The sequence below is a fragment of the Fusarium odoratissimum genome, assembly GCF_000260195.1.
Source record: "Fusarium odoratissimum NRRL 54006 unplaced genomic scaffold supercont1.1, whole genome shotgun sequence".
Classification (NCBI taxonomy): domain Eukaryota; kingdom Fungi; phylum Ascomycota; class Sordariomycetes; order Hypocreales; family Nectriaceae; genus Fusarium; species Fusarium odoratissimum.
Window position 1 is genome coordinate 4,211,896 of NW_022158687.1, and position 21,149 is coordinate 4,233,044.

At 48.9% G+C, this 21,149-nt stretch overlaps 9 protein-coding genes across 21 annotated transcripts; 5 read left to right on the plus strand and 4 right to left on the minus strand.

Moving 5' to 3' along the window:
- Positions 1–69: 69 nt before the first annotated feature.
- On the plus strand, positions 70–1,505 carry FOIG_01470 (uncharacterized protein). Its single transcript, XM_031198370.1, has 2 exons — positions 70–360; positions 419–1,505. Exons 1-2 carry the CDS (start codon positions 185–187, stop codon positions 1,236–1,238), a joined length of 996 nt encoding a protein of 331 aa, XP_031074137.1. The 5' UTR covers positions 70–184; the 3' UTR covers positions 1,239–1,505.
- Positions 1,506–2,448: 943 nt separating this feature from the next.
- FOIG_01471 (syntaxin 1B/2/3) lies at positions 2,449–6,350 on the plus strand. 8 transcript variants are annotated; one of them, XM_031198375.1, is made up of 6 exons: positions 2,449–2,721; positions 2,771–3,359; positions 3,522–3,526; positions 3,589–3,695; positions 3,760–4,533; positions 4,586–5,160. In XM_031198375.1, the coding sequence occupies exons 2-6, from the start codon at positions 3,354–3,356 to the stop codon at positions 4,822–4,824; spliced, it is 1,131 nt and encodes a 376-aa protein (XP_031074142.1). In that variant the 5' UTR covers positions 2,449–2,721; positions 2,771–3,353; the 3' UTR covers positions 4,825–5,160. The 8 variants fall into 8 exon arrangements, with proteins under 8 accessions (XP_031074142.1, XP_031074145.1, XP_031074138.1 ...); XM_031198374.1 differs by lacking the exon at positions 2,449–2,721 and having other exon boundaries at positions 2,907–3,359; positions 3,754–4,533; positions 4,586–5,159; XM_031198378.1 differs by having other exon boundaries at positions 2,449–3,359; positions 3,589–4,533.
- Positions 4,585–6,435, minus strand: FOIG_01472 (uncharacterized protein). Of its 3 annotated transcripts, XM_031198381.1 has the most exons (3): positions 5,441–6,360; positions 5,146–5,390; positions 5,021–5,094 (listed from the first exon to the last, which is right to left on the minus strand). In XM_031198381.1, exon 1 carries the CDS (start codon positions 6,230–6,232, stop codon positions 5,519–5,521), a length of 714 nt encoding a protein of 237 aa, XP_031074148.1. In that variant the 5' UTR covers positions 6,233–6,360; the 3' UTR covers positions 5,021–5,094; positions 5,146–5,390; positions 5,441–5,518. The 3 variants fall into 3 exon arrangements, with proteins under 3 accessions (XP_031074146.1, XP_031074147.1, XP_031074148.1); XM_031198379.1 differs by having other exon boundaries at positions 4,585–5,390; positions 5,441–6,435; XM_031198380.1 differs by having other exon boundaries at positions 4,927–5,390; positions 5,438–6,396.
- Positions 6,436–6,656: 221 nt separating this feature from the next.
- On the minus strand, positions 6,657–10,883 carry FOIG_01473 (uncharacterized protein). 2 transcript variants are annotated; one of them, XM_031198382.1, is made up of 6 exons: positions 10,583–10,883; positions 10,055–10,524; positions 8,485–9,992; positions 8,183–8,414; positions 7,550–8,121; positions 6,657–7,437 (listed from the first exon to the last, which is right to left on the minus strand). In XM_031198382.1, the coding sequence occupies exons 3-6, from the start codon at positions 8,662–8,664 to the stop codon at positions 7,348–7,350; spliced, it is 1,074 nt and encodes a 357-aa protein (XP_031074149.1). In that variant the 5' UTR covers positions 8,665–9,992; positions 10,055–10,524; positions 10,583–10,883; the 3' UTR covers positions 6,657–7,347. The 2 variants fall into 2 exon arrangements, with proteins under 2 accessions (XP_031074149.1, XP_031074150.1); XM_031198383.1 differs by having other exon boundaries at positions 6,974–7,437; positions 8,485–9,998.
- A 575-nt stretch (positions 10,884–11,458) lies between these two features.
- On the plus strand, positions 11,459–13,171 carry FOIG_01474 (uncharacterized protein). The gene is made up of 5 exons (XM_031198384.1): positions 11,459–11,929; positions 11,997–12,066; positions 12,114–12,131; positions 12,179–12,383; positions 12,429–13,171. The coding sequence occupies exons 1-5, from the start codon at positions 11,627–11,629 to the stop codon at positions 12,910–12,912; spliced, it is 1,080 nt and encodes a 359-aa protein (XP_031074151.1). The 5' UTR covers positions 11,459–11,626; the 3' UTR covers positions 12,913–13,171.
- A 37-nt stretch (positions 13,172–13,208) lies between these two features.
- On the plus strand, positions 13,209–14,415 carry FOIG_01475 (uncharacterized protein). Its single transcript, XM_031198385.1, has one exon. It carries the CDS (start codon positions 13,460–13,462, stop codon positions 14,216–14,218), a length of 759 nt encoding a protein of 252 aa, XP_031074152.1. The 5' UTR covers positions 13,209–13,459; the 3' UTR covers positions 14,219–14,415.
- FOIG_01476 (uncharacterized protein) lies at positions 13,239–16,174 on the minus strand. 2 transcript variants are annotated; one of them, XM_031198387.1, is made up of 4 exons: positions 16,052–16,153; positions 15,500–16,000; positions 14,265–15,450; positions 13,866–14,214 (listed from the first exon to the last, which is right to left on the minus strand). In XM_031198387.1, exons 1-3 carry the CDS (start codon positions 16,082–16,084, stop codon positions 14,497–14,499), a joined length of 1,488 nt encoding a protein of 495 aa, XP_031074154.1. In that variant the 5' UTR covers positions 16,085–16,153; the 3' UTR covers positions 13,866–14,214; positions 14,265–14,496. The 2 variants fall into 2 exon arrangements, with proteins under 2 accessions (XP_031074153.1, XP_031074154.1); XM_031198386.1 differs by having other exon boundaries at positions 13,239–15,450; positions 16,052–16,174.
- Positions 16,175–17,201: 1,027 nt separating this feature from the next.
- Positions 17,202–21,014, plus strand: FOIG_01477 (uncharacterized protein). 2 transcript variants are annotated; one of them, XM_031198388.1, is made up of 3 exons: positions 17,202–17,636; positions 17,721–19,104; positions 19,155–21,014. In XM_031198388.1, exons 1-3 carry the CDS (start codon positions 17,599–17,601, stop codon positions 19,413–19,415), a joined length of 1,683 nt encoding a protein of 560 aa, XP_031074155.1. In that variant the 5' UTR covers positions 17,202–17,598; the 3' UTR covers positions 19,416–21,014. The 2 variants fall into 2 exon arrangements, with proteins under 2 accessions (XP_031074155.1, XP_031074156.1); XM_031198389.1 differs by having other exon boundaries at positions 17,202–19,104.
- FOIG_01478 (uncharacterized protein) lies at positions 19,350–21,014 on the minus strand. The gene has a single exon (XM_031198390.1). The coding sequence runs from the start codon at positions 20,831–20,833 to the stop codon at positions 19,589–19,591; it is 1,245 nt and encodes a 414-aa protein (XP_031074157.1). The 5' UTR covers positions 20,834–21,014; the 3' UTR covers positions 19,350–19,588.
- Positions 21,015–21,149: the final 135 nt, after the last annotated feature.

A 21,149-nucleotide genomic window follows, 5' to 3' on the forward strand; every position in this document is an offset into this window, starting at 1 on the left:
ATACTAACCTTACCTGTTAACCTTTGGTACACACACATGTGCTGTACCCCGCCGTGTAAGGCGGGGCAACTAAGACGAGAGGTCATGACATACATCCGTTCCTACCCAACCTTGATCCCATCCATCTCAATCTTACTCTACATAAACCTTTAGCAGATCGTCCCTGTGACATTTAATTTTCGGTATGAATCCGTTTGAAACCACCATGACGACCACTCGGCCAGCATCAAAGGCCGGCTCATGGTACGAGGAGGATCAAAAGCTGTTGCGTCGTGAGCTCCAGAACTATCTAGCGGCAGTTCCGGAGAGCTTTGATGGAGTTGCACTGCCCATTCCCGGAGCCCGTGTTATCGTCGCCCCGTGAGTTTACCTGGAAAGTACATCAGTATAATTTTGAGCTGACGACAATGTGCTGCAGCCATGCGGGATATAAATTCTCTGGGCCGTGTGCAGCTTGGGCTTATAAGACTCTCGACTTGAGCCGTGCCAAACGTGTCATTGTCCTTGGCCCATCTCACACTTACTACCTCGAGGGATGTGCAGCAACCACTTTTGAGAAATATGCGACACCCTTTGGTGATCTGGAGATAGACACAGAACTGGCCACAGAGCTCGAGGATGCAGTAGCAATGGAGCCTATGTCCAGAAGGGGGGAGGTTAACGAACACTCTCTTGAGATGCATATGCCGTACCTTTACCTCCGCTGCCAGGAAACATTTGACTCGCCTGATAAGTTCCCCAAGATTGTGCCCGTGCTCGTGGGAAGCAATAACAGGCAAGAGGAGAAGGTCATAGGGCGAGCCCTATTGCCCTACCTCAGAGATCCTGAGAACGCCTTCATCATCAGCTCCGATTTCTGTCACTGGGGCGATAATTTCAGCTACCTACCTTACTCATCGACGAAGAGCCCTTTTGATCTGACACAGTTGCGAAAAGAAAGCCCCAAACCCAACGGTCCACCTATCCATGAGACGATTAGAGTCATCGACGAAGCGGCCATGGACGCCGTCAAGAGTGGCAGCCATGATGCATTCCTTGACAGTCTTAAGCAAACACGAAATACTGTCTGTGGACGCCATCCCATTGGCGTCGCGATGGCAGCTCTGGAGTTCATCCGACAAGAGGATGCGTTTCAAGATAAGGGGCGATTTAGTATTATTAAATATGATCGCAGTAACTTGGTCGAATACCCGAATGACATGAGTGTCAGTTACGTGTCTGGGTATGCTATTCTCTGAGCATGGGCATCGAATATGTGGGCGTTCTGTTATAGTGGGAATACAGTATTCGATTGAGTCAGAGTCGTAGTGTTCGTGGACTTCTTGAACGATGATGGAGTTGTATTGGTTTGGTATGGGACGATGATAGAAGTAAGAAAGAGAGTCAATCCCTTCAGGTATCTCAATAGCACCATACCAAGTTGTTAGTGACAGTCAATTCCGCATCTATTACGAGAAATACAAATCACGGTTTGTCAAATCAGAGTTCTCGGAATAAACCTAGGGTAGAGTCCGTCGGAAACGGAATTGGGAAGTCTGTTGGGTTGTGCTGCGCAACAAGTTTTTGCGGCTGGAAGGGGGTCAACTGTCCCGTCTTTTGAACGGCAGAGTAAGACGAAGCATCCATTTGTTGGTGGAGCTGGCCAAGGGCATAAGCTACGGGAAATTACGAGGTGCATATAGATATCCTGGCTTCTCTGACAAAAGGGTTGCCTCTCACTGTAAGGCTGATATAAACGTTTCCGTGCTCGACTCTATACCAGACATAGGACAAGATGAGCGATGGTTTCTCGATCCGAAAATACCACGAATAACGAATAGCCTCCTTGGCAATGCCGCTCCAGACCCACGCGGCGAAGCTTAAGTTCATTGTTCGAGACCCCCTGGTCAAGGTCAATCTCGAAAGGGTGGGCGCCATTTTGCAGAGCTGAAGGACTAGCGCAGGATCGCAGGGCTCACTCAGGTGGAGGTTGTCAGCCTGCAGATGAACGGATTCGATTGCTTCAATTAGCGGATGATGCCAGAGACTTTGTTTATGGATCAGAGTTTGAAGCTTTTGGTGATGATGTCGGATAGTGCCGGTGATTGCGATGATAGTCGGAGGCAAAGAGAGATTGGACATAAAACACCAGACTTGTTACAGAATTCTCAGTCAGACTCTGAAGAAACCAGGATTAATGGAAAGCAGGCGCCCAAGGGTGAAACAGTGGAGAATGCGTCACCAATGAACGATGCTATCGAGGGACAGTGGTTATTTCGGGATTGCCCCTTGTTCAGGGGTGCTGGACAAAATAAGATAGCGAGATCGATGGTGTTATTTGGTGGTAGCGTGTAGGCTTGAATCTGTCTTCTGTTCTCCCTCTAAGCCAAAATCATGTTAAGATCATTTATAGCTAGGTTGCTGCAGGTCTCTGGTGCCATTCTATGATAATCCAATTGAATCAGTGTCGCATGATTGACCAGACTCTCAAAGTGTTTCTGGCTGTTGCAGCTCTGGTTTTGAGCACCTTTATCATCGCATCGCGTACGATCAAAGGGGCTGTTTTGAAGCTGATCATGACGATGCGAACCTTGGCACTCGGCCAAAACAACCAGAGAAACAGAGTCTCTTACGTAGCCGTCGACACTAGAGGTCGCAACTGGAATCAGATTTGCTTCTCTTATCCCGACTATTGGACCCTGCATCGCCGTCCAAGAGAGCAAAGGGGCTTGCACATACGGAGTAAGCAAGGTGCTTGTACGGAACAGGGCTAAGCTAAGGTAATCTCTAGCCCACTAAAGGCAGTGAGCGGCGTCCAAGCGCCAGTGCCTTAGCCTCCACTCTCACCCCCAGGCCCGCTAACATTTCAGTGGCTAAGTGCTACTCTGCCACTGCCACTGCCGCTGCTACTCAACACCTCCACTAATCTCGTCTCGCACTTGGATGGGCTCGCACTCCCATTCCTGGCCGGGGCCTTCCTTGCCATCTCCCGTCACGTCTCATTTGCACCTGGCCTTGATCCTATTTTTCTGACCTTAACTCTACACCCTCCCTCGTCTTACTCAACTCTCTTTTTACTTGCCGTCTTTTCCCTTTTTACCTTTTTCTATCTCGTCAGTAGTTTACGCAAGTCCCGATCATTCTTCTCTTTGATCGTATATATACACGAGTCTTACTCCTTTCTCTTTGCTGCGCGACGAGAAACACTCACTCTAAACCCCTTCCTTGGCAACTCGACTCGATACGAAAAGCGACGAGAAAAAAACAATCAATCAAAGACAATCCTCGAAAAACGACTAACCTCCGGTGAAAGGAGGTAAAATCTGTCGAAAACCAAACAGACAATACAGCAGAGCTCCAGCTCAGTCACTACAATGAGTGTTAGTTTGCGCCTCCTATCCAACCCTCTCCTGTCGATCCCGCTTCAATTTTGAGTGTGTCCCATGCGATGCCAATTGAGCTTGTAGCCTATCGCGACCTGCTGTTTTCTGTTCCAATTGCTCTAGCCTTTTTCATGAATAATCTGCTGACTTTTGTTATAGTACGGGTATGTTTTGCCTGAGTTATTGCATGTATCTTACTCGGTTTGCTTACTGACTCTGACAACAGATACGGTGGCCAAAATCCATACGATTCCCCTGACCAGGGCTATGGTGGTAACAATGGCTACGGCAATGGCGGTGGCTACAACAGCCCACCCGCTCAGGGTTATGGAGGTGAGAATTTTGGACTCAAAGGATTGTCCTCTTCCACCACATGCTGACATGGCTTGAGGGATAGGTAGCGTCGAGATGGCTCCCCTTGCCCACAACGCCGGCGGCTTTGGCCAAGGCGACCCCAACGCCATTCTCAATGAGTGCCGCGACATCGACCGTGGAATCGACACTGTCGAACAGAACTTGGAACAGCTCCGTATGATCCAACAGCGAACTCTCGACGACGCCGATAGCTCAGGTTCCAGTGCCGCCAGCCGCCAGCTCGACTCACTTTCCGCTGATACCATGTCTCTCTACCGTGAGCTCACCGAGCGAGTCCGCACCGTCAAGTCTAACCCTGAGGCGAAATCGCCAAAGAACAACCCTCACGTCACCCGCATTGACCGCCGTCTCAAGGCTGCCATCACCCAATACCAGCAGGTCGAGTCGCAGTTCCGAAAACGCACACAGGATCAGATGGCCCGCCAGTACCGCATTGTGCGCCCAGATGCCTCGGAGCAAGAGATTCAGGCTGCTGTCGAGGACACTACTGGAGGTCAGGTCTTTAGCCAGGCCATGATGCAGAGCGATCGCCAGGGTCGTGCCCGTGCTGCCCTGAGCGCTGTTCAGGACCGTCACCAGGCTCTCATCAAGATCGAGCAGCAAATGGTTGAGCTGGCTCAATTGTTCCAGGATATGGACACCCTCGTCGTTCAGCAAGAAGCTGCCGTCACCCAAATTGAACAGAAGGGCGAGGAAGTCGTTGAGAATCTCGATAAGGGTAATGAGGAGATTGGTGTGGCCGTCAACACTGCCCGCAAGACACGCAAGAAGAAGTGGATCTGCTTGGGTATCTGTGGTATGTATTTGCGACCCCAACTTGATGTGAGGCATCTCACTAACTTGTCCAGTTGCTATCATTGTTGTTATTGTCATTATTGTTCTCATCTACATATTCGTCATCAAGGGACAGAACAACAACAACAAGAAGCGAAGTATCGAGGCAGCCATTGGCAGCTTGCCCGTTATGCACACAGCTGTCCTACCTGCTCGCTTAGCCCGTCGTGTTGCTGCCGACAACACAGCATCCTCTCTGCTCAACAGTGTTGGCGGAGGGCGGTTCCATCTACCTCAGCTATTGCGGAACTAGGTAGGAGTCGAACGATGAGAGAATGGCTCGGAGGCGATTGTCTTCGAATGACGACAAGGCGATACTTGTACTCATTGAGGAATATATACGCGCTCCAGGGAAGTGGGCCGGGATCATGTGGAGGTAAAAGCAGTGTTAGAGCTGTATTTGTGTTTTGCGTATTCCCATTGGATTTGGATCATAACTGTTGCTATAGCCCGATAGCCCGTCTTTCTTCTCTTTGTTGATACAACCGGGTTTGACTCTGCCACTCTTCTGGCGTTTGATTTCCTTTTCTCTTTGCATTAGTTCGAGGCGTTTATAGTATGAACTTTTAATTACATTTCGCTTCCTCACTTGTGTTGGTACATCGTGATATTTTGACTCAGATCAAATATTCAAATCGCTAGTTAACAATCTGACAAGCTCGATACCCATACGTATCAGACAAAACCTATACGCCAAGCTGTATTCATTCATATTCAAAGGTGTCTGGTCCACCTGAAACTGTGATGACCCATATTCTTACCAGGGCATCTATGTATATTATCGAAGTTTCAAAAGTTTCAGTCTCGGAGAATCACAATCTGTAGGTGCGTTAGCATGGTGCAAACGATAACAGTATGCAACTCACCACTGTTGGCACATTTCCATCTTTGCCGATACAGAATCTCAAACTCATCAAAGCAAACGGAACTTCTCGAGTGAGTTCCTATCAATCGTTCCCTGCTTTTGCCTTCCCCTTCCCCTCGTCCTCATTGTAGTCTACCACCGCTTCATCAGGTGCACCGTCGTCTTCTTCTGCATCGTGAACATCTTCATCCTGTCCTATTACCACACGCCTCTTTTCAGCCTCATCAACCACCTTCTTTAGCACTCCCATCCGTCTGCGGAACTCTTCGGCCAAGACATCGACATCCTCACCTCCTATGGCACCACTGCCAGAGCTAGGTAGGGACTCGGGTCGCATTTCAACGGGCTCACGCTCGACGCCTTCAACACGGAGCATTAAAGCGCCAGCACCTCCGTTCTCTTCACCCTCGCTCTGTTGGACAGCTACGCTTGAGTTTGTCACGGCGAAATCGGGCGTTAGACTGGCGGCCCAGGATACAGCCCATCGGTTCGACTCGCCTTCGGGAGCTGGCGCGAGATCTACGACAAGGGGTCGGTGCGACGGGTCTTGAGCACCGGCTGCGAGGATCGAAGGGTCGTCATCGGAGAAGACGTAGTGGACGCGAGGGTGCACAGTAGTATTTGTAGTTGAGTTGGTCAGGAGAGTGAATAATGGTCCGAAAGGAGGCATCGGGTTCTCGATAGCTTCGTTCTCTTCGTCTGGAGTTTGATTATGAGAAAACTCCAGATCCAGGCCTTGTCCAGAAGACGCCGTCGCAGCCTCCGGGGGAGACGGAACCCTATCGGTTCCAGACATCTTGGTAGAATGTATGTATTCTTGAGCTTCTGTAGTGATGAGCAGACGATGTCCAGTCCCGGGGCATCTTTAATCGGCGATGATTTGTCCTTCGACACTGTTGTTTGTTCGTGTTAAGCTGCCGAGCTCTGTAGGCTGCAGAGTCGTGGGATGACGGAAGGAGCTCTTTATCTTATCGCCACGTGGATACTGTCTAATGCACGTCTAACCCAAGCACAAGCAAACTAGCAACTTTCTTACCGACCTTAACCGGACCGTGATTTGATATAGAGCCATCTATATACATATAATCATGGATCGCGTAGCTAGTGATATCATTTTCAAGTGCCAGTAGATCAAGTTTGGTCATTGTTGTGATGTACTTGTTGTAGCTCCAACGGTTTCCCTGCAGGGGTAGCCCATCGTGACTTGGCATGTGACTGACTTCAAAGAGACAAATCCAACCTCAAAACACCACCTCAGTTTGAAGTGTCACCGAATGTACGACCTCTGACTCAAGACTTTCCTGCAGATCACTGAAGAGTTACATTGTATGGATGCATGTCAATGCACTCTGACGTACATTGTTAGCCTCATGGTGCCTCGTTGTCGCCCAAAACGGTCTCTTTGGAGCCTGACTTCACCGTTGATGTGATACGCACATGCCCTACCGCCTTTTATCCATTGCTTCCTTGAATCAGCTCGACCCTTGGGCGACTATGGATAGAAAAAGAGGGCCACTGTGCATCTTATATCACTATGTAAGGTGATAAGAGGTCAAATGAACTAGGCAGTGAGTCATTAGCTTATGTTTGAGGGGAGTCAGGCATCCAGTGCCTTTGTTCCCTGCCCCAAAAAAAAACGCCGGTCCCGTCTATTGTCTATATATTCTCATGATGCATATCCTTGCCTCTATTTTTGACTCTTTCCAGAAGAATCCCCGTTTTCCTAGCATTCCTTCGTAATGTAAACGCTTTTCCATGAACCCAATAGAGAAAATTGAATCGAATATGATCAGATAACACCGGTATATGCCCATCTACTGAAAAAAAAAAAAAAAAAAAAAAAAAAAAAACGCCGTATCACTCCCATCTATGCAAAATGCAGGATATGGTCAAAGGAGCGGTAAAGATTTGTCAGGACGAATGAAGAGCGCGGAAGCCAGCCGCAACCAAGCTCCTAGACTTGTCCTTGGAATCAGCAGGACCGTTCCAGTAAAAGAGGCCCTGCAAAGACATTGTTAGCGATCCAGTGACGATATTCGGCAGCAAGTGATGGAGACACGGTGTTTCTGTGTTCAAGACATGAATGCACGACACCCATAGTTAGGCTACTCACCCCTAGTCCCTTTTGCTTGCAGAAACCAGCCTTGATCTTAACAGTATCCGGGTTGTCGTACGTCACAAATCCACCATCTGCCCCCGTGCAGTGTGCTGCAACATGGCGTTTGTCGACAACCTCTTTGCACCCCTTGCGTGGGAGTTGATTGTACTCAAACGTGCCATCTTCCGCACCACCAACGCCCTTGTATTTGTGTCCTGCTCCTGTGCAGTGAAGGAAGCTTCGTCCAAAAGTTGGAATACCAAGCAGAATCTTCTTAGGGGGGAATCCCTTGGACATGAGATAAGAAACCCCTGAGGAAGCTGATGTTTCTTCTTTGTCCATGGCATAGAGTTGAGCGTGATGCCCAGCCTTTGGAGTCCACGAACCAAAGAAATCGTAGGCCATCAAGTTGATAAAGTCCAAGTATTCGGCGATCTCCATTAAATCAAGGAACTGCAAAATAGACTTGGCTGCAGGAAGTGCAGCGGTGAGTACATAATGCTCCTCTGGTAGATGAATGCGGACAGCTGCTAGAAGTGCAAGAAAGTCGTAGCCTTGTTGGACATCGCAAGGGTATTCCCATGCAACTTTGAATCATTTTGTTAGCTTCGTCATCAGAGCTGGAGATCTGTTTCAAGCGCTACCTACTGTCGATTCCATCCAGACCCGATGCTTCAACAAGGCCCTTAGCAGATCTAGCAAAATTGTCGCGCAATAGAGTGCTAGATGCCACCAGGGGGAAAATCTCCGAGGAGTTGCCGCCCCCGATTGACAGAACAACTCGAAGATGGGGATGCTTCTGCTTGAGGTGCATGAGAGACCCTAAACCTCCTTGTACACCGTCAACAGGTGCACCAGCATCCGCCCACTCATCACTGAGCTAGATTCAAATTCCGAGTCAGTACCCCCGATTGCCGAGACGTTTGAAATAAGTCGTGAATAGAACTTACGAAAACACCGCCGTCGGCTGAAACACTGGCGTATGCATAGTAAACGTGGTTGATACAACTGTAGTTGAGCATTCCTGGTGTATCTCCCTGGTATATCCGGTAGTTGGGAAAGTATACCGCATTTGTGAACATGACATTGGACATGCTCGAAGCAATCCGCGACTTGCGCGACGAGCTCATGATGAGTGATTTGAGAGATCAGGCGAATTCGAAAGAAAAGGGACAAGGCAAGTGCAAAAAATGAGAGAAAAATAAATATGACCGTGAGTGTTGTTTAATAACCCGACCTGCAAGAGCCTAGATGAACTAACTGGTGTCAAAGTCTTGAAGGAAATAAGAGCTGATGTGTCGGCCAACAACGTTAGGCACCAGAGACTGCCGATGAGAGTCATGACTGACTGTGACAGAGAAGGATCAAGGCTATATAATACTCAACACCAGTCGCAGCCAGCTAATAGAGGGTCGGTCATCTAGGTGATGCCCGGAGAGCAGGGACTAGCATCCAAATTACGGAGGGTCCTGGATTCGGTAGAACCATGATACATGACATAATTGCGGGGAGGCATTGGAAGAAACATAAGAGCGTTGCTGGTTGTCAGAGCTGAGAAAGCTGTGACTTCTTGGGAGACCGTGAAATTGCTCTCGTTTGTTGTTAGCCCGACTTTTCGATGCTTTGACCACGCCAATTCGGGCCTTGTTAAGAAGGTGTAATCTGTGCCTCATGAAATGACGCCCAGTGATTGATGCTTGGCTTGGCAACCCAGCTTCGAATGGAGTCGGAGATCCGGGGCGAGAATACTCTTTTCCTCTTCGAGCGCAGTCCGTACAAGACCCTGAGTTGATGGGGCCATCCAGTAGATGTTTCCAACCACGAGATGAGCTTCCATCTTTGCTAGGGAATTGGCGATAATGAAGCATTGACGTTGCGGCCTCTCCGAACCATTAAATGGCCCTGCCATGATTTGCGAAGGTGAAACACGTTGGCATACAGGCCCGCAAATGAGACACGTCTCCAATACCTAAAAACAGCATAGCGAGGCGTTATCATGTTCTCAAGATGAGCCGCGATGCGTTCCGAGGTGTCATATGCCTCGGGCAAACAAAAGGCAATGCTGAGCAGGGCTTGGCTTCCAATCACTCGTTGCAGGATCAAGGCGAGCTCGTCGCTCTACTTGAAAAGCAGCATTGCCCAAGGGATGAAACAGTCTCAGCCAGAAAGCACGCACGCAGCATTGTTCTTGATGTCGCAGCGCCCATTTTGGCGACCGGGACAACCCAGGTACAGCATCTTTGGACGAGGGTTGTACAAGAAGCGCCGAGTCATAACACAACTTCCCGATAAGCGTGTTCAACAACCGTGCGGCTCCATGGATTCGCCCTGCCATCAAACTTCTGGAAGGTCGACGGACGTTTGGAACGCGCTACCACGGATGGTGAGATTGGTTCCATAATAAAAACCATCAGGGGACGACCATGAGATTTGGGCGCAATATTCAGTGGGCCAAACACTTTGACTTCCACTGTTAGCTTGTCCTTGTCTGATACAGTTGAGCCAGGGCCGGGTGCTTACCATCTCTAACAATTAATCATTCCGAGTGACAATTCCGAATGGTTTTAGTCTTGCCAATGCATCAATCCCCAGCTTCGAGGCTGAGGCAAGCGCAACAGCCTGAATCTGCCATCACATGGATGTGTATGAATAGGTACCGTTGCAAGTCAAATTGAGACAAGCCATTGACTAAGGTACCTACGGGCTAGCAAGCACAGTGACAGTCTGGGGATTTGGAGTTGATAGCCTACCAGAGTCCTTCCGGGATGGGGATGAATGTTAGCGCCGTTTCCAGAAGCCGTGCTCTAAAATTCAACGATGGTCGAATTTAACGACTTGTAGAGCCATAATAGCATAGACCCTGGAACTTCAGGTGCCCATAGGCTGCTGAATTCTATCGACCTGAGAAAAGTACCAGAAGGCATCCCGTCGACATGGCTGGTTGTCTGAATGTTCTTTGACTAGACTTGCTTGGGGCATATCTGTATTAACTAAATGGATCAGCTTCCGCTTCAACGATATGGCATAAGAGCTGTTAGGTTGACCTACCAATAAGCCATGGTATCGATTGCTGATGCTAGACACGGTGTTGAGTGGCATATGAACTCTGTCCCAATATAGTATCGGGTTATGCAAGCCTGACTGCTTGGCACCTGAAATAGAGCCAAGAAACGCTTATGTATGGACGTATCCTCGTTGAAATGCATTGGCGTATCTGTTGTGCCTTCTGACTAGTATTGTACGATACCCGAAAGGTAATACCTGGTGGTTAGTGTGGAAACATCAATGGCTGACGTAGATACTTGTTAGTGAAGAGCGAAAAAGCAAAGTGTTGGTTCGACATGTGAGACCAAGTGATCAGCAACACGGTGGAGAGCTGGGCGCGGACAAGGCTCCTTCGTACATGTGTAAGACAACCTTGCCCAGCAGTAAGCGACAAGAGACACAGTCTGTACACCCATGTCGGATCCTACTTGATCAACCAATGTTAGGTTTGAGATCTGTCAAACGATAGTGTTGACCATTGTTTGCATCTTCAATGAAGCCTAGATATCATGACCACAATCAACTTCCTTTTTCAAATAACCATTGATGGAATGTAATATGACCAACTGACTTGAATTTTGTTTCAGTTTTAAGTTCATTGAGGGGTCTCTTGGCCTTTCTTCGGCACTGCGCCCCCATAGGAAGCAAACAAACATAGTTGCCCCCCCTTCTTCCTGGACCAACAGTCGAATCGCATATTGTCGTTATGCGCCATCCGCATAGCTTATCACCAACAACTCGCACAAGCATGTAGGTTGTAGCGAAACATACCACATGAGGTCCATTTCACCAATGTTAGGAGGTGAAGTTCTGCCAGAAGGAGGGGTCACCATCACGGTAGCAAACGTGCAGATGACCTCCCGCATATATTGATAATACCGAAGCCAGAAATGTTCATCCCTTGTGTACTTGGCTGGTTTCACAGAGATGATTAATGTGGCGCAACCGTAGTAGAGCATCCCAACAGATGATAAACAGTGCCGAGTCCCTATTCTGTATAGTTGTGTTGTCTTCCTTTCAACTTCTTTCCACAAGTTCACAGCCAAGATGCCAGAGACTGATAGTCACTCTTTCTCGATCATTTCCGAGCCGGGTATTGAAACAATATACACCCCAACAGACCAAGACACGGATGAATATGAGCTCGTGCTTGACGATGCTCGTTCTGAATGCTTGCAACAAGACGATGATTCAAGCTGTTGCACGTCATTAGCAGCCAGCATATTCGACTATGAGCACTCTCATGGCCGACGTTATCACGCCTATTTGGCGGGCAGATATCCGCTGCCCAATGACGAAGGCGAGCAGTGTCGCGAGCTAGCTGAGCATTTCCTGATGCAGCAACTTCTGGTATGTCAAGATTATTGGGCAACAGCAATTAGAGTCAAAGCAACAGCTAACCATCTGGTTGATGCAGGATGGTAAACTCTTTCTGTCCGAAGTTGACAAAGACGCGAAGAAGATAATCGATCTCGGGACAGGAAACGGTGAGTGCCAAGTGCACTTTTGACTGTTTTGTACTTATAATTTGTAGGGGCATGGGTGATAGACGGTGAGCTAATATGAAAATATTCCAGCTGCCTTTCTAACAAGACCTAGTGGCCGATGAGTATGGCAAGACCAGCGTGATAGGAACCGATCTATCCCCCATTCAACCTAAATCAATGCCTTCGAATGCATCCATGTTTGTTGAAGACTGTGAGGACCCCTACTGGGCCAATGGTAAGGACTTTGACATGGTTCATCTCAGGGGAATGGTCGGATTTCTTCTTGACTTGGACACAATGGTTGTTAATGTCCACGAGTGAGTTGAATGCCTGATATGTGATGCCCAGCTAATAAAGGGAAGACACCTGAAGGAGGGTGGATGGATCGAGTTTCAAGATTTTGACTACACAGTTCGCTGCGATGATGGCACCATGCAGAAAGACGATCCACTGCGAGTTTTCTTCGATACCTGCGCTCAGGGGATACGAAAATACGGCTGTACCAACTTTGGCAAGAAAGACGTTCGGAAAAGTCTCACAGCCGCTGGCTTCACTCGAGTTCAGGCCGTGAGTGAGAAAGTGCCTATCTCATGCTGGCCACAGGATGAAGGAACGAAGGACTTGGGGAGGTTGATGGAAGCCAACATCATGGATCTGATTGGTTCGATGTCTGTCAAGCCGCTGAATGCCTTAGGAATACCAGAAGAGAAGCGAAAAGAGATGGTGTCTCAGGCTTATAAGAGCCTCAGGAATGATAAAGCTCATCGATACATGAACTGTCGTATCATTTATGGCCAGAAGAATGGGGACCAAGGCTCCGTGACTAGTCTTGGTTTTGATTCGTGATTTCTCTCGACGCTTGTGGTTGCTGAGGCGGAATGACTTTCATGTTCAGCATATAAGGATGGAAGACAAGATGGAGGTGCAGGAGGCACCTGGTTCCCGCCATGTCTTGCTAAAACACTTGCAATAGCGATGACAACAATTTACCATGGAAGTCAACGCTTCCCTCCCTTGATTTTCCCTATTTGAAGGGATCTTACACAGTTGCAATAATACAAGACTGTCTTATTGAACAAACAATATTTTAAAATGGGCGTGTGAGGACTGCGAAGCTGAAGTTCAAGCAAGCTTGTGTGGAGTGACGTTGGGTTAGCGGCGATCCTGGCCGCTGACAAACCTCGGTCGCCGCACTGTACCTGCAGCTCTGGAAAATGTTAGCGACCAAAGCTTTGGCCTAAATCTTGACCTTGACATCAACAGAGCATCTATTGCAGCGCGAACTTAGCAGCATCCACAACGACCTGACTCGGAATATTGAAAGAATATTACTAGAAATAAATTGACTGCTCCATCCTCTGTAGGCGATCGGCCTGCGCCATTCTCACACATCATGCCCGGCGCCGTCGAATCTCCTGCCTCCGCCATCCTCAACCACTCTGCCACGCCCTACAACTTCCGATTCTCGCCATTCCTTCGACAAACGTACCAGGTCGGCCTGTCTCCCGACCGGCCAATATGCAAAGCCTTCCAGTCGGGCCACTGCCCAAACGGCACACGATGTCCTGAACGTCACGTCTCTGATTCCAAGACGTCGCAGCCGAGCGGTGGTCTTAACTCGCTCGTGTGTAAACATTGGCTGCGCGGCCTGTGCAAGAAGGGCGAGCATTGCGAGTTCCTTCACGAGTACAACCTTCGAAAGATGCCCGAGTGTAATTTCTTCATGCGAAACGGGTATTGCTCGAATGGAGATGAATGCCTATACCTTCACATCGACCCCCAAAGTCGGCTGCCACCCTGCCCTCACTACGATATGGGGTTCTGTCCCCTCGGGCCCAACTGTTCAAAGAAGCACGTGCGTAGGAAGCTCTGTGTGTTTTACCTGGCAGGTTTCTGCCCCGATGGACCTGAATGCAAAGAAGGCGCCCACCCCAAGTGGTCAAAGGATCTGGAGAAGCCAACCCTCAAATCAGAGGAGAAGAAAGATGAAGACATTCGAATAGATTCTGCGCAGGATGAGGTGGACAGGTCACGCGATCAACAGAGAGATAGGGATCGGGATGATGGGGGCAGACATAGAGGAGGTCATGGCGGTCATGGTGGTCGAGGAAAATGGCGAGGAAGAGGCCGTTACCGCGGGAGAGGTCACTAAGCCACACATTTACTTGTTGTACTTTTACTCAGTTGATGATACCCACATGATTCCCATGTCAAAATTTCATGTAACTGTGAACCTCAAAATACTGGTCGAAAGTAAGGCAATTGGATTTGTATTTTTCCAATAACCGTAGTGTGAAAATCATTCAAGAGTTGGAGTCGTGACGGCGTCTATATGTAACAAAATCGAACGTTTTACATGTCCCATCATAATGCGTGTCATGCAGATCCAATTTACATCGGATATCCAGCATAAATTTCAGTCTTTATCGCTCAAGCGGTCTCAGATGCCTGGGGAGTCCACATAGCTCCCTCATTGTCAGCATGCCAGACGTTAGCCTCTGTTGGGACGGCGACAAATTCGCTTGATTCTCCTTCGCCCTTCTCGCTCTCATCATCCTCGTCACTGCTCTCTGAACCTTCATAGGAGCTTGTCTTCCATGTGGAGAGCTCGTCAACTCGGCGGATGCCCATCATCCAAGAGACGAGGCCTCGGGGGGCCCATCGTCCGACGAAGCCGTACACGCTGGCGCCGAGGCCAACTCGTACGGTATCAGCAGTGATGGAACCATCAATCACATCGAAAACAGAGTTGTGGAGGCGTCGAAGCGAGCTTCCCTTCAGTCCACGGATACGACCTCCGGAGATAGCAGAGCTAGTTTGTGCGACAAAGTTTCGAGCATACACGTGTCGAGCGCCCTCAGGCCAGACGAGAGGAGACTCGGGGTTTCCTGCGGTGACGAGACCTTGGTTGGGACCGCCACGAGTCGGGACGAAACTGGAGAAGTCGAACGTGCCGAGCTGCATGTGGGTCACCGGAATATCGAGGGGTCTAAGTTCGGCGGTGAGGACTTCCGTGAAAGCGGACAGGGCCGAGCAAACGGTAGCCTCAGGCGCATGAAATGGTGGGTTGATTGAGGAAATGATGGAGGGAGTAAAGACAAGAACCTTGGGAGGAATCCATTTTTCTCCGATGGGGTTCAAGCGGGATGTGAGTAGTGGTAGGAAAGCCTGGATTGTAAGGATGGGCTGGAGGAGGTGGGTATTGAAAAGGTCGGCAAAGCTGGATGGTGGGATTGTTGCGATAGGAGACGTCTGGTAGTGGAGGCTCGGGATCAGGATAACGGATTTCAGAGTGAGCTGGTTGGGCTTCATTCCAGGGCCAGGAGCTTGAGGTGACTGGAGGAAGTGGGCAAAATGTTCGATGGCAGAGCCAGCATTGGGAGGCTAGGGAAATGTCAGTATAATCACAGGACAGCCCATATGGCAAACTCACGTCAGTGGTATCAATGCTCAGAGGTCGAACATCGGGTCGCTTCATAGCCTGAACCATGGACTCGTCCTCAGCGGCGTTGCAAACGATGAAGACGATGAAACCCCGTCTCTCCATGTCCAAAGACAAAGACCTTGTCAAAGGAAGAGATGGAGATCCGGCGATAACGACGACATCAGTACGCCCGCCATTTCGTGCCCTTCTCGCTCGTCTTGTCTTTCTCATGGAGCGACTTTCATAGTATCCTTTATAAACAACGGTTCCGCAGGTCAAGACTATCATTCCAGTCAAAATTTTGTGCTCGGCAATCCAGTTTTGGAGCCTTTCGAAGCGCCCCAAAGAAACGACTGCCACCACTTCTTTCACCGCAGGCTTAGGCCTGACAGACTCTGGCACCCATTCTGAGGTGGACAGAGTCTCTCTGACAACTACAGCGGCGCGGTCGACATTCTTATCAATGAACTCGGAAGCAACGTCGGCGTATTGGCGAACTTGGCTCGAGAGCTACAGTACAATAAGTAAAATGTCTTGGGGGGAAAGAGCCGCATGTCTTACCGTGTCCAACAGCTGCTGCGGATCGACCGACATGGTGGTGGTTGGTGAAAGAGAAAAGATTGTTACGGGCTCTTCTCATATGACGGTGACCTTCATGCGAGTGGAGAACTAGGTACAAAAGCTTCTGATACCCAACCTCTTTTCCGCGCACGGGCCATCCGATCTCCGCGCCGGAGCACGGGGCTTAGTCCTCCGATCGTAACCTACCCGAGGTCGGGTATCTAGACGAAGGTAGATCATACTAGGATTGAAGGTTCTCGTGAGTGAACTTGGTGAACCATGGCCTACTTTACATGGAACAGACACTATATTCTTGTTGACTATGGAGTTTTTTTCTTACTATTTTGTTAGCCATGTAGCCAAGAAACGTCCTTATCAAGGCTCATATTCATGTGTCTCATGTTAGAATGCAGAATGCAACAGTATGGATGTTTGCCATGTCACCATTCCCTTTTCAATATGACCATAGGGTTTACATAATATCTGCGAAAAATTATCCCAAGACTCATTATGAGACGGCAGATAAGATATATCATAAATACATACGAAGGTTATATTGCTAGGCTAGTCTACTCTCCCCAGAAGACTTTACGAGAGAGCTCTGGCTCTTCAGGAATGATAACATTATTTTGACTTACGAAAGTTTGCTCCTCAGTGTTATTGAACAGGGTCGAGTAATGATACAGTTCCACATTTCGGATTGTGAACTCTCAGACCGGCTCAACAACTTGGTCTTTCAAGTCCAAGTATCTCGTCGATCTGCATGCCCAGTTGGCCTCGCTGAATGTCGACAGTGAATACAGGGGTCATGAGTGAGTTGATCTTGCCATAATTTTGTTAGGAAAAACTCTCTGGTGAGCGTTTATCCACGCAAGGACCAAGGTTGTGTGTCAATGCCTGCCCGAACTTACACAACCAGGATAAGACTAACATCACAGTACATTCCAATTACTTCTTACATCAACAAAGCATAGTTACCTCTCCCTGTCTTATGCCTAGTGGTGGTGCATTTCCAGTATCAAATGAGAGTACTGCAAGTTACTAACTAAGTGATAGGCTCCACAGGCTTCGGAGGTGCAACTCCTATCAACCGCATGTAGTTATGCAGTGTAACCGCACGAACTTCGAAACAACAGAAGAGCCAAAACAATAAACACAAGATTTGTTCTTCAGCTCAGACTCAGAGACGATATTTCGTCCTCAAGGATGCATCAATGCTCGAAAAAACGTCCTTTTCATCGACCGTCTTTCCTCTGTATTCCAACAGAGTTCCACTTATTGGTGCTAATTCCCCAGACTGAAGATAATAGAAGCGGAGTTGATGCGGGGATTTTGACCGGTTATCAGCGGGTCCTTCTATCAGGGAGCTCACCACAGAGTACATGTCTTATTGTTCGCTCTCGTGACCATTTTTCGTGCTTGTAACACTACTATACCACTGAACTCGTCTCTACTGACATGGAAATTCTCCTGGTATTTTGTATTTAGTTGGTTGAAAACTTGACCGCAACTGATTGATTGATATTCCTGAACGGACTGTGACAGTTATGGTGCTCTTAGACTACCTGCAACATCGTCGAGCTTGGTAGGGCCCCTTCAAGATTGCCAATCTCTTCATGTAACTCAAGAGTGCTTACTCGAATAACATGTCTTACTAATACTATTGAAGCCAGTTCAAGCAAGAAGAACGAACATCTCGCATCAAGAGACTGGCATCATACCATGCTCCTTTCACTGTCCTGGATCGAGAGATTGTGAACAAGCCAATTGAAGAACTAGTCCAAGCTGTCCAAAAAGACCCAAGTAAGGCTTCAGATATTCTTCATACATATGGTAAGGTTGCCCTCAGGGCACACGAAAGAACGAACTGTGTAACAGAAGTCCTGCTTTCTTCGGCTGAGCAATGGCTCACGGATGGGTCCCTTAACCTCAAAGGACCTCTAGCTGGTGTACCTGTCAGCCTGAAAGACACGGTTGAAGTGGGAGGATACGACAGCACTGTAGGTATGAGCACACATGCTGGGAAGCCCCTTGCACATGATGGAAATACTGTCAGAATACTCAAAGACGCTGGGGCTGTTCCGTATGTCAAGACCAACGTCCCCATCACACTCCTCAGTTTTGAGTCATCTAATGACATTTGGGGCGAGACAACGAATCCATACAACAAAAGATACACTGCCGGTGGCTCAACGGGAGGCGAAGGTGCCTTGCTGGCATTGGGAGGCCGAGTTGGAATTGGAAGTGATGTTGCTGGAAGTGTTCGCTGCCCGGCTCACTTCTCTGGCTGCTACGCACTTAAATGTTCAACAGGGAGATGGCTTAAGACAGGGGTGGTCACAAGTATGCCAGGGCAAGATGGTGTTCCTGCAGTGTACAGTCCCATGGCGCGTACACTCAACGACCTGACCTATTTCACTCGATCGATCATCCAGATGAAACCTTGGACTTATGACTATTCTTGTCACCCGTTACCTTGGAGATCCGATATTGAGAAAGAGTTCTCCGAGAAGAGGAACTTACGAGTCGGAATTCTTCGAACAGACGGTGTCGTGGATCCCAGTCCCGCTTGCCGAAGAGCATTGGAGATGACCGAATCTGCTCTACGAAACGCAGGCCATGAGATCGTGGAGATTGATCCTCCTTCTCCTTATGAAGCTCTATGTCTAGCCTCAATCCTTCTCTGCAGCGACGGCCTCAAGACTGTCAAATCCTTCTTTCGTTGGGGAGAGTGGAACGACCGAGGTGCTGCCCAAATGAGCCTCTATTTCAGCCTTCCTCGACCTGTGAAGTACTTGCATTACCTTTGGGTCAAGTATGTTCGAGGAGACGCTATATGGGCTGGACTCTTGCGGAACTGGCATCCTCAATCCGGATACGAGATCTGGCAGCTCAATGCCAAGCGCGAGCTTTATAAGAGGAAATGGTTTGAGTGGTGGGATAACTCTGGTGTTGACTGCTTGATCGCCCCTCCCAATGCTACTCCAGCTGTTCCTCATAGGGGCATGCATGATGCATGTAGCAGCTGTGGCTACACCTTCGTGTTCAACTTGGTAAGTTTATCCATAGCGGAAACTAACATAACAAAGCTGACCTGGGATAGCTCGACTATACCGCTGGCGTCTTGCCCGTGACACATGTCGACCAGACACGGGATCAATTGCCAGGAGACTTTAGCCTCAATAGTCTCAACGGCATTGCGCAGGGCGCATATAAACTGTACAATGCGAACGCCATGCATGGATTACCCGTAGGTGTTCAAGTAATTGGCCGCCGGTTAGAAGAGGAGAAGGTACTGGCAATCATGAAGAGAATCGAGGAGGCCATGGGTGACAATACTTTTCCTTTACTAGATGTAGATTAGAACCAAACCCGTCAGACACGCCCTTTTGCTATTCTCTTTCCTATCCAGACATCTGTTTATGTAGATAACACACCCAAATCAGTTCAAATGCTATGGTATCAGACAACATCAACAGGTTTGAATTTATCCCTCTTTTATGTTTCCTCTTCTTTCCACAAGCACATGCGTCTTTCTCACCTACGTCGTCCTGTCACAACAAAGTCAATTTTGCCAAACTCATCCACTACCGGCTCTTCCCCAGCAGAACAAGTGTACTGTTGGTTGGCCCCATGCTCAATATCAAAACCTTTGTTGCCCCATGCCTTCTCCATCTTCTGGCGGAATTGCGTCTTGGGCTTGCCAGCCTGAATACGCTTCTTTTCGAAGAAAACATAAGCCGCATAGAAGGCGATGTTGGTGTTGCCATCGCGGACCCCCTTTCGGCCCATGAAGTACCGCATATTGGCCGGGGATACGCTTTTTCCTTCGGGGAGGTTCTTATTGAGAGCGCGGATGAAAGCTGCTTGTGTCATTCCCTCCTTGGCTAACATAGGCCGAATCTTCTTGCGGATCTCGTCGCAGGTGTCGTAAATGGGAACTGTTCCGTCTGCCTCACCAGGAAGGGGGTCAACGTTGCTCACATCAAGAACTTCTTCAAGGGCCTTGGCGGAAGCAGCTGTCTTTGCTTTCATAGGTTTGTTGGCCTTGAGGGGGAGCCCCTGAAGCTCACGCTTTTTGAAGAAGATATGGGCTTTGGTGTACGTATCGGTGTTCTCGCCGTCCCATGTGCCAGTCCGGTTCATAAAGCTATTGTAGGATTTGCCACTGACTCCAATGGTTTTCTGAAACTCGCCAACTTTTTGAGCACCTGAGTCGATCCAGTTACGAATCTTACGACGAATGGCATTGCAAGTGTCTGAGTCATGAAAAGCTAGGCGTTCATCTTCGCTGTCTATATCCGACACATTGTCGGGGAAAAGATCCTCTTGGGTGTTGTCAGGACCAACATCAGCCTTGCGCTTCCTAGAGCTGGTGGTTGTCGTAGCTGGAGCTGGAGCCGGGATTGGCGGTGCTCCAGAAGGCATTCCTCTTGCCATAGATGAGGTATTCATAAGCAAAGGTGGACCGCCTGATGCTTGAGCCCCGGATGTGTGTGGAACAAATGGTGGTGGTGGGTTGTAGTAGGCAGGAGAAGTTGAGTTGTTGGGGATGGGACCAGGAACAGGAACAAGAGGAGGCGCGGGGTTGTTGGAAACAGGCAGAGGACCAGCCTTGTTATAGACAGGCTGATGGTTATACACAGGCAGGGCTGGGTTTGGAGCAGATGGGTGAGGTAGGTTGAGAGCTGGCATGCTTGGTAGGCTCCGAGGTGGGATATTAGGACACGGCTGGCTCATTTGTAGCATGGCCTGTCTAGGCGACCAAGACCAACCTGACATCTCTTCTGGCAGAAATTAAGTTGAGAATCTCGGAGGAAATTAAGGGAAGCTTAAGATGCCAGCCAAGGCAAGGTAGAGAAGGTAAAAGCGACAACTGCCGAACTATGACGTTTGTGTAGGTCCGCGCATTTTTACGCGTCGAGCTTGGGCTTCCAGCTGAACGATAAGGTAACAAGCGGCGCGTCAATTTCGAGTGGGGGACTACTAGGTACGTTAGCAGGCCTATGTCCCTGCGTTGGCACTGTCTTTTAGCGTCGCCACTGTACTCTTGCTCGTATCATGCTCGTTATTCCTGGTGATCTCACTGACATCCCAT

Coding starts and splice junctions, on each gene's coding strand:
- FOIG_01477 (XM_031198388.1), top strand. CDS start 17,599: ATGGTGCTCTTAGACTACCTGCAACATCGTCGAGCTTG. Junction 17,637..17,720: donor CTGCAACATCGTCGAGCTTG/GTAGGGCCCCTT, acceptor ATACTATTGAAG/CCAGTTCAAGCAAGAAGAAC. Junction 19,105..19,154: donor ACACCTTCGTGTTCAACTTG/GTAAGTTTATCC, acceptor GACCTGGGATAG/CTCGACTATACCGCTGGCGT.
- FOIG_01478 (XM_031198390.1), bottom strand. CDS start 20,833: ATGTCAGGTTGGTCTTGGTCGCCTAGACAGGCCATGCTACAAATGAGC.
- FOIG_01476 (XM_031198386.1), bottom strand. CDS start 16,084: ATGTCGGTCGATCCGCAGCAGCTGTTGGACACG. Junction 16,001..16,051: donor CGCAGCAGCTGTTGGACACG/GTAAGACATGCG, acceptor ATTGTACTGTAG/CTCTCGAGCCAAGTTCGCCA. Junction 15,451..15,499: donor TGAGCATTGATACCACTGAC/GTGAGTTTGCCA, acceptor ACATTTCCCTAG/CCTCCCAATGCTGGCTCTGC.
- FOIG_01475 (XM_031198385.1), top strand. CDS start 13,460: ATGCCCGGCGCCGTCGAATCTCCTGCCTCCGCCATCCTCAACCACTCT.
- FOIG_01473 (XM_031198382.1), bottom strand. CDS start 8,664: ATGAGCTCGTCGCGCAAGTCGCGGATTGCTTCGAGCATGTCCAATGTC. Junction 8,415..8,484: donor CAGCCGACGGCGGTGTTTTC/GTAAGTTCTATT, acceptor ATTTGAATCTAG/CTCAGTGATGAGTGGGCGGA. Junction 7,438..7,549: donor GCAAGCAAAAGGGACTAGGG/GTGAGTAGCCTA, acceptor ATGTCTTTGCAG/GGCCTCTTTTACTGGAACGG.
- FOIG_01472 (XM_031198379.1), bottom strand. CDS start 6,232: ATGTCTGGAACCGATAGGGTTCCGTCTCCCCCGGAGGCTGCGACGGCG.
- FOIG_01470 (XM_031198370.1), top strand. CDS start 185: ATGAATCCGTTTGAAACCACCATGACGACCACTCGGCCAGCATCAAAG. Junction 361..418: donor GCCCGTGTTATCGTCGCCCC/GTGAGTTTACCT, acceptor AATGTGCTGCAG/CCATGCGGGATATAAATTCT.
- FOIG_01474 (XM_031198384.1), top strand. CDS start 11,627: ATGCCAGAGACTGATAGTCACTCTTTCTCGATCATTTCCGAGCCGGGT. Junction 11,930..11,996: donor TCCTGATGCAGCAACTTCTG/GTATGTCAAGAT, acceptor TGGTTGATGCAG/GATGGTAAACTCTTTCTGTC. Junction 12,384..12,428: donor ATGGTTGTTAATGTCCACGA/GTGAGTTGAATG, acceptor AATAAAGGGAAG/ACACCTGAAGGAGGGTGGAT.
- FOIG_01471 (XM_031198371.1), top strand. Junction 3,696..3,759: donor ACCCGCTCAGGGTTATGGAG/GTGAGAATTTTG, acceptor CTTGAGGGATAG/GTAGCGTCGAGATGGCTCCC.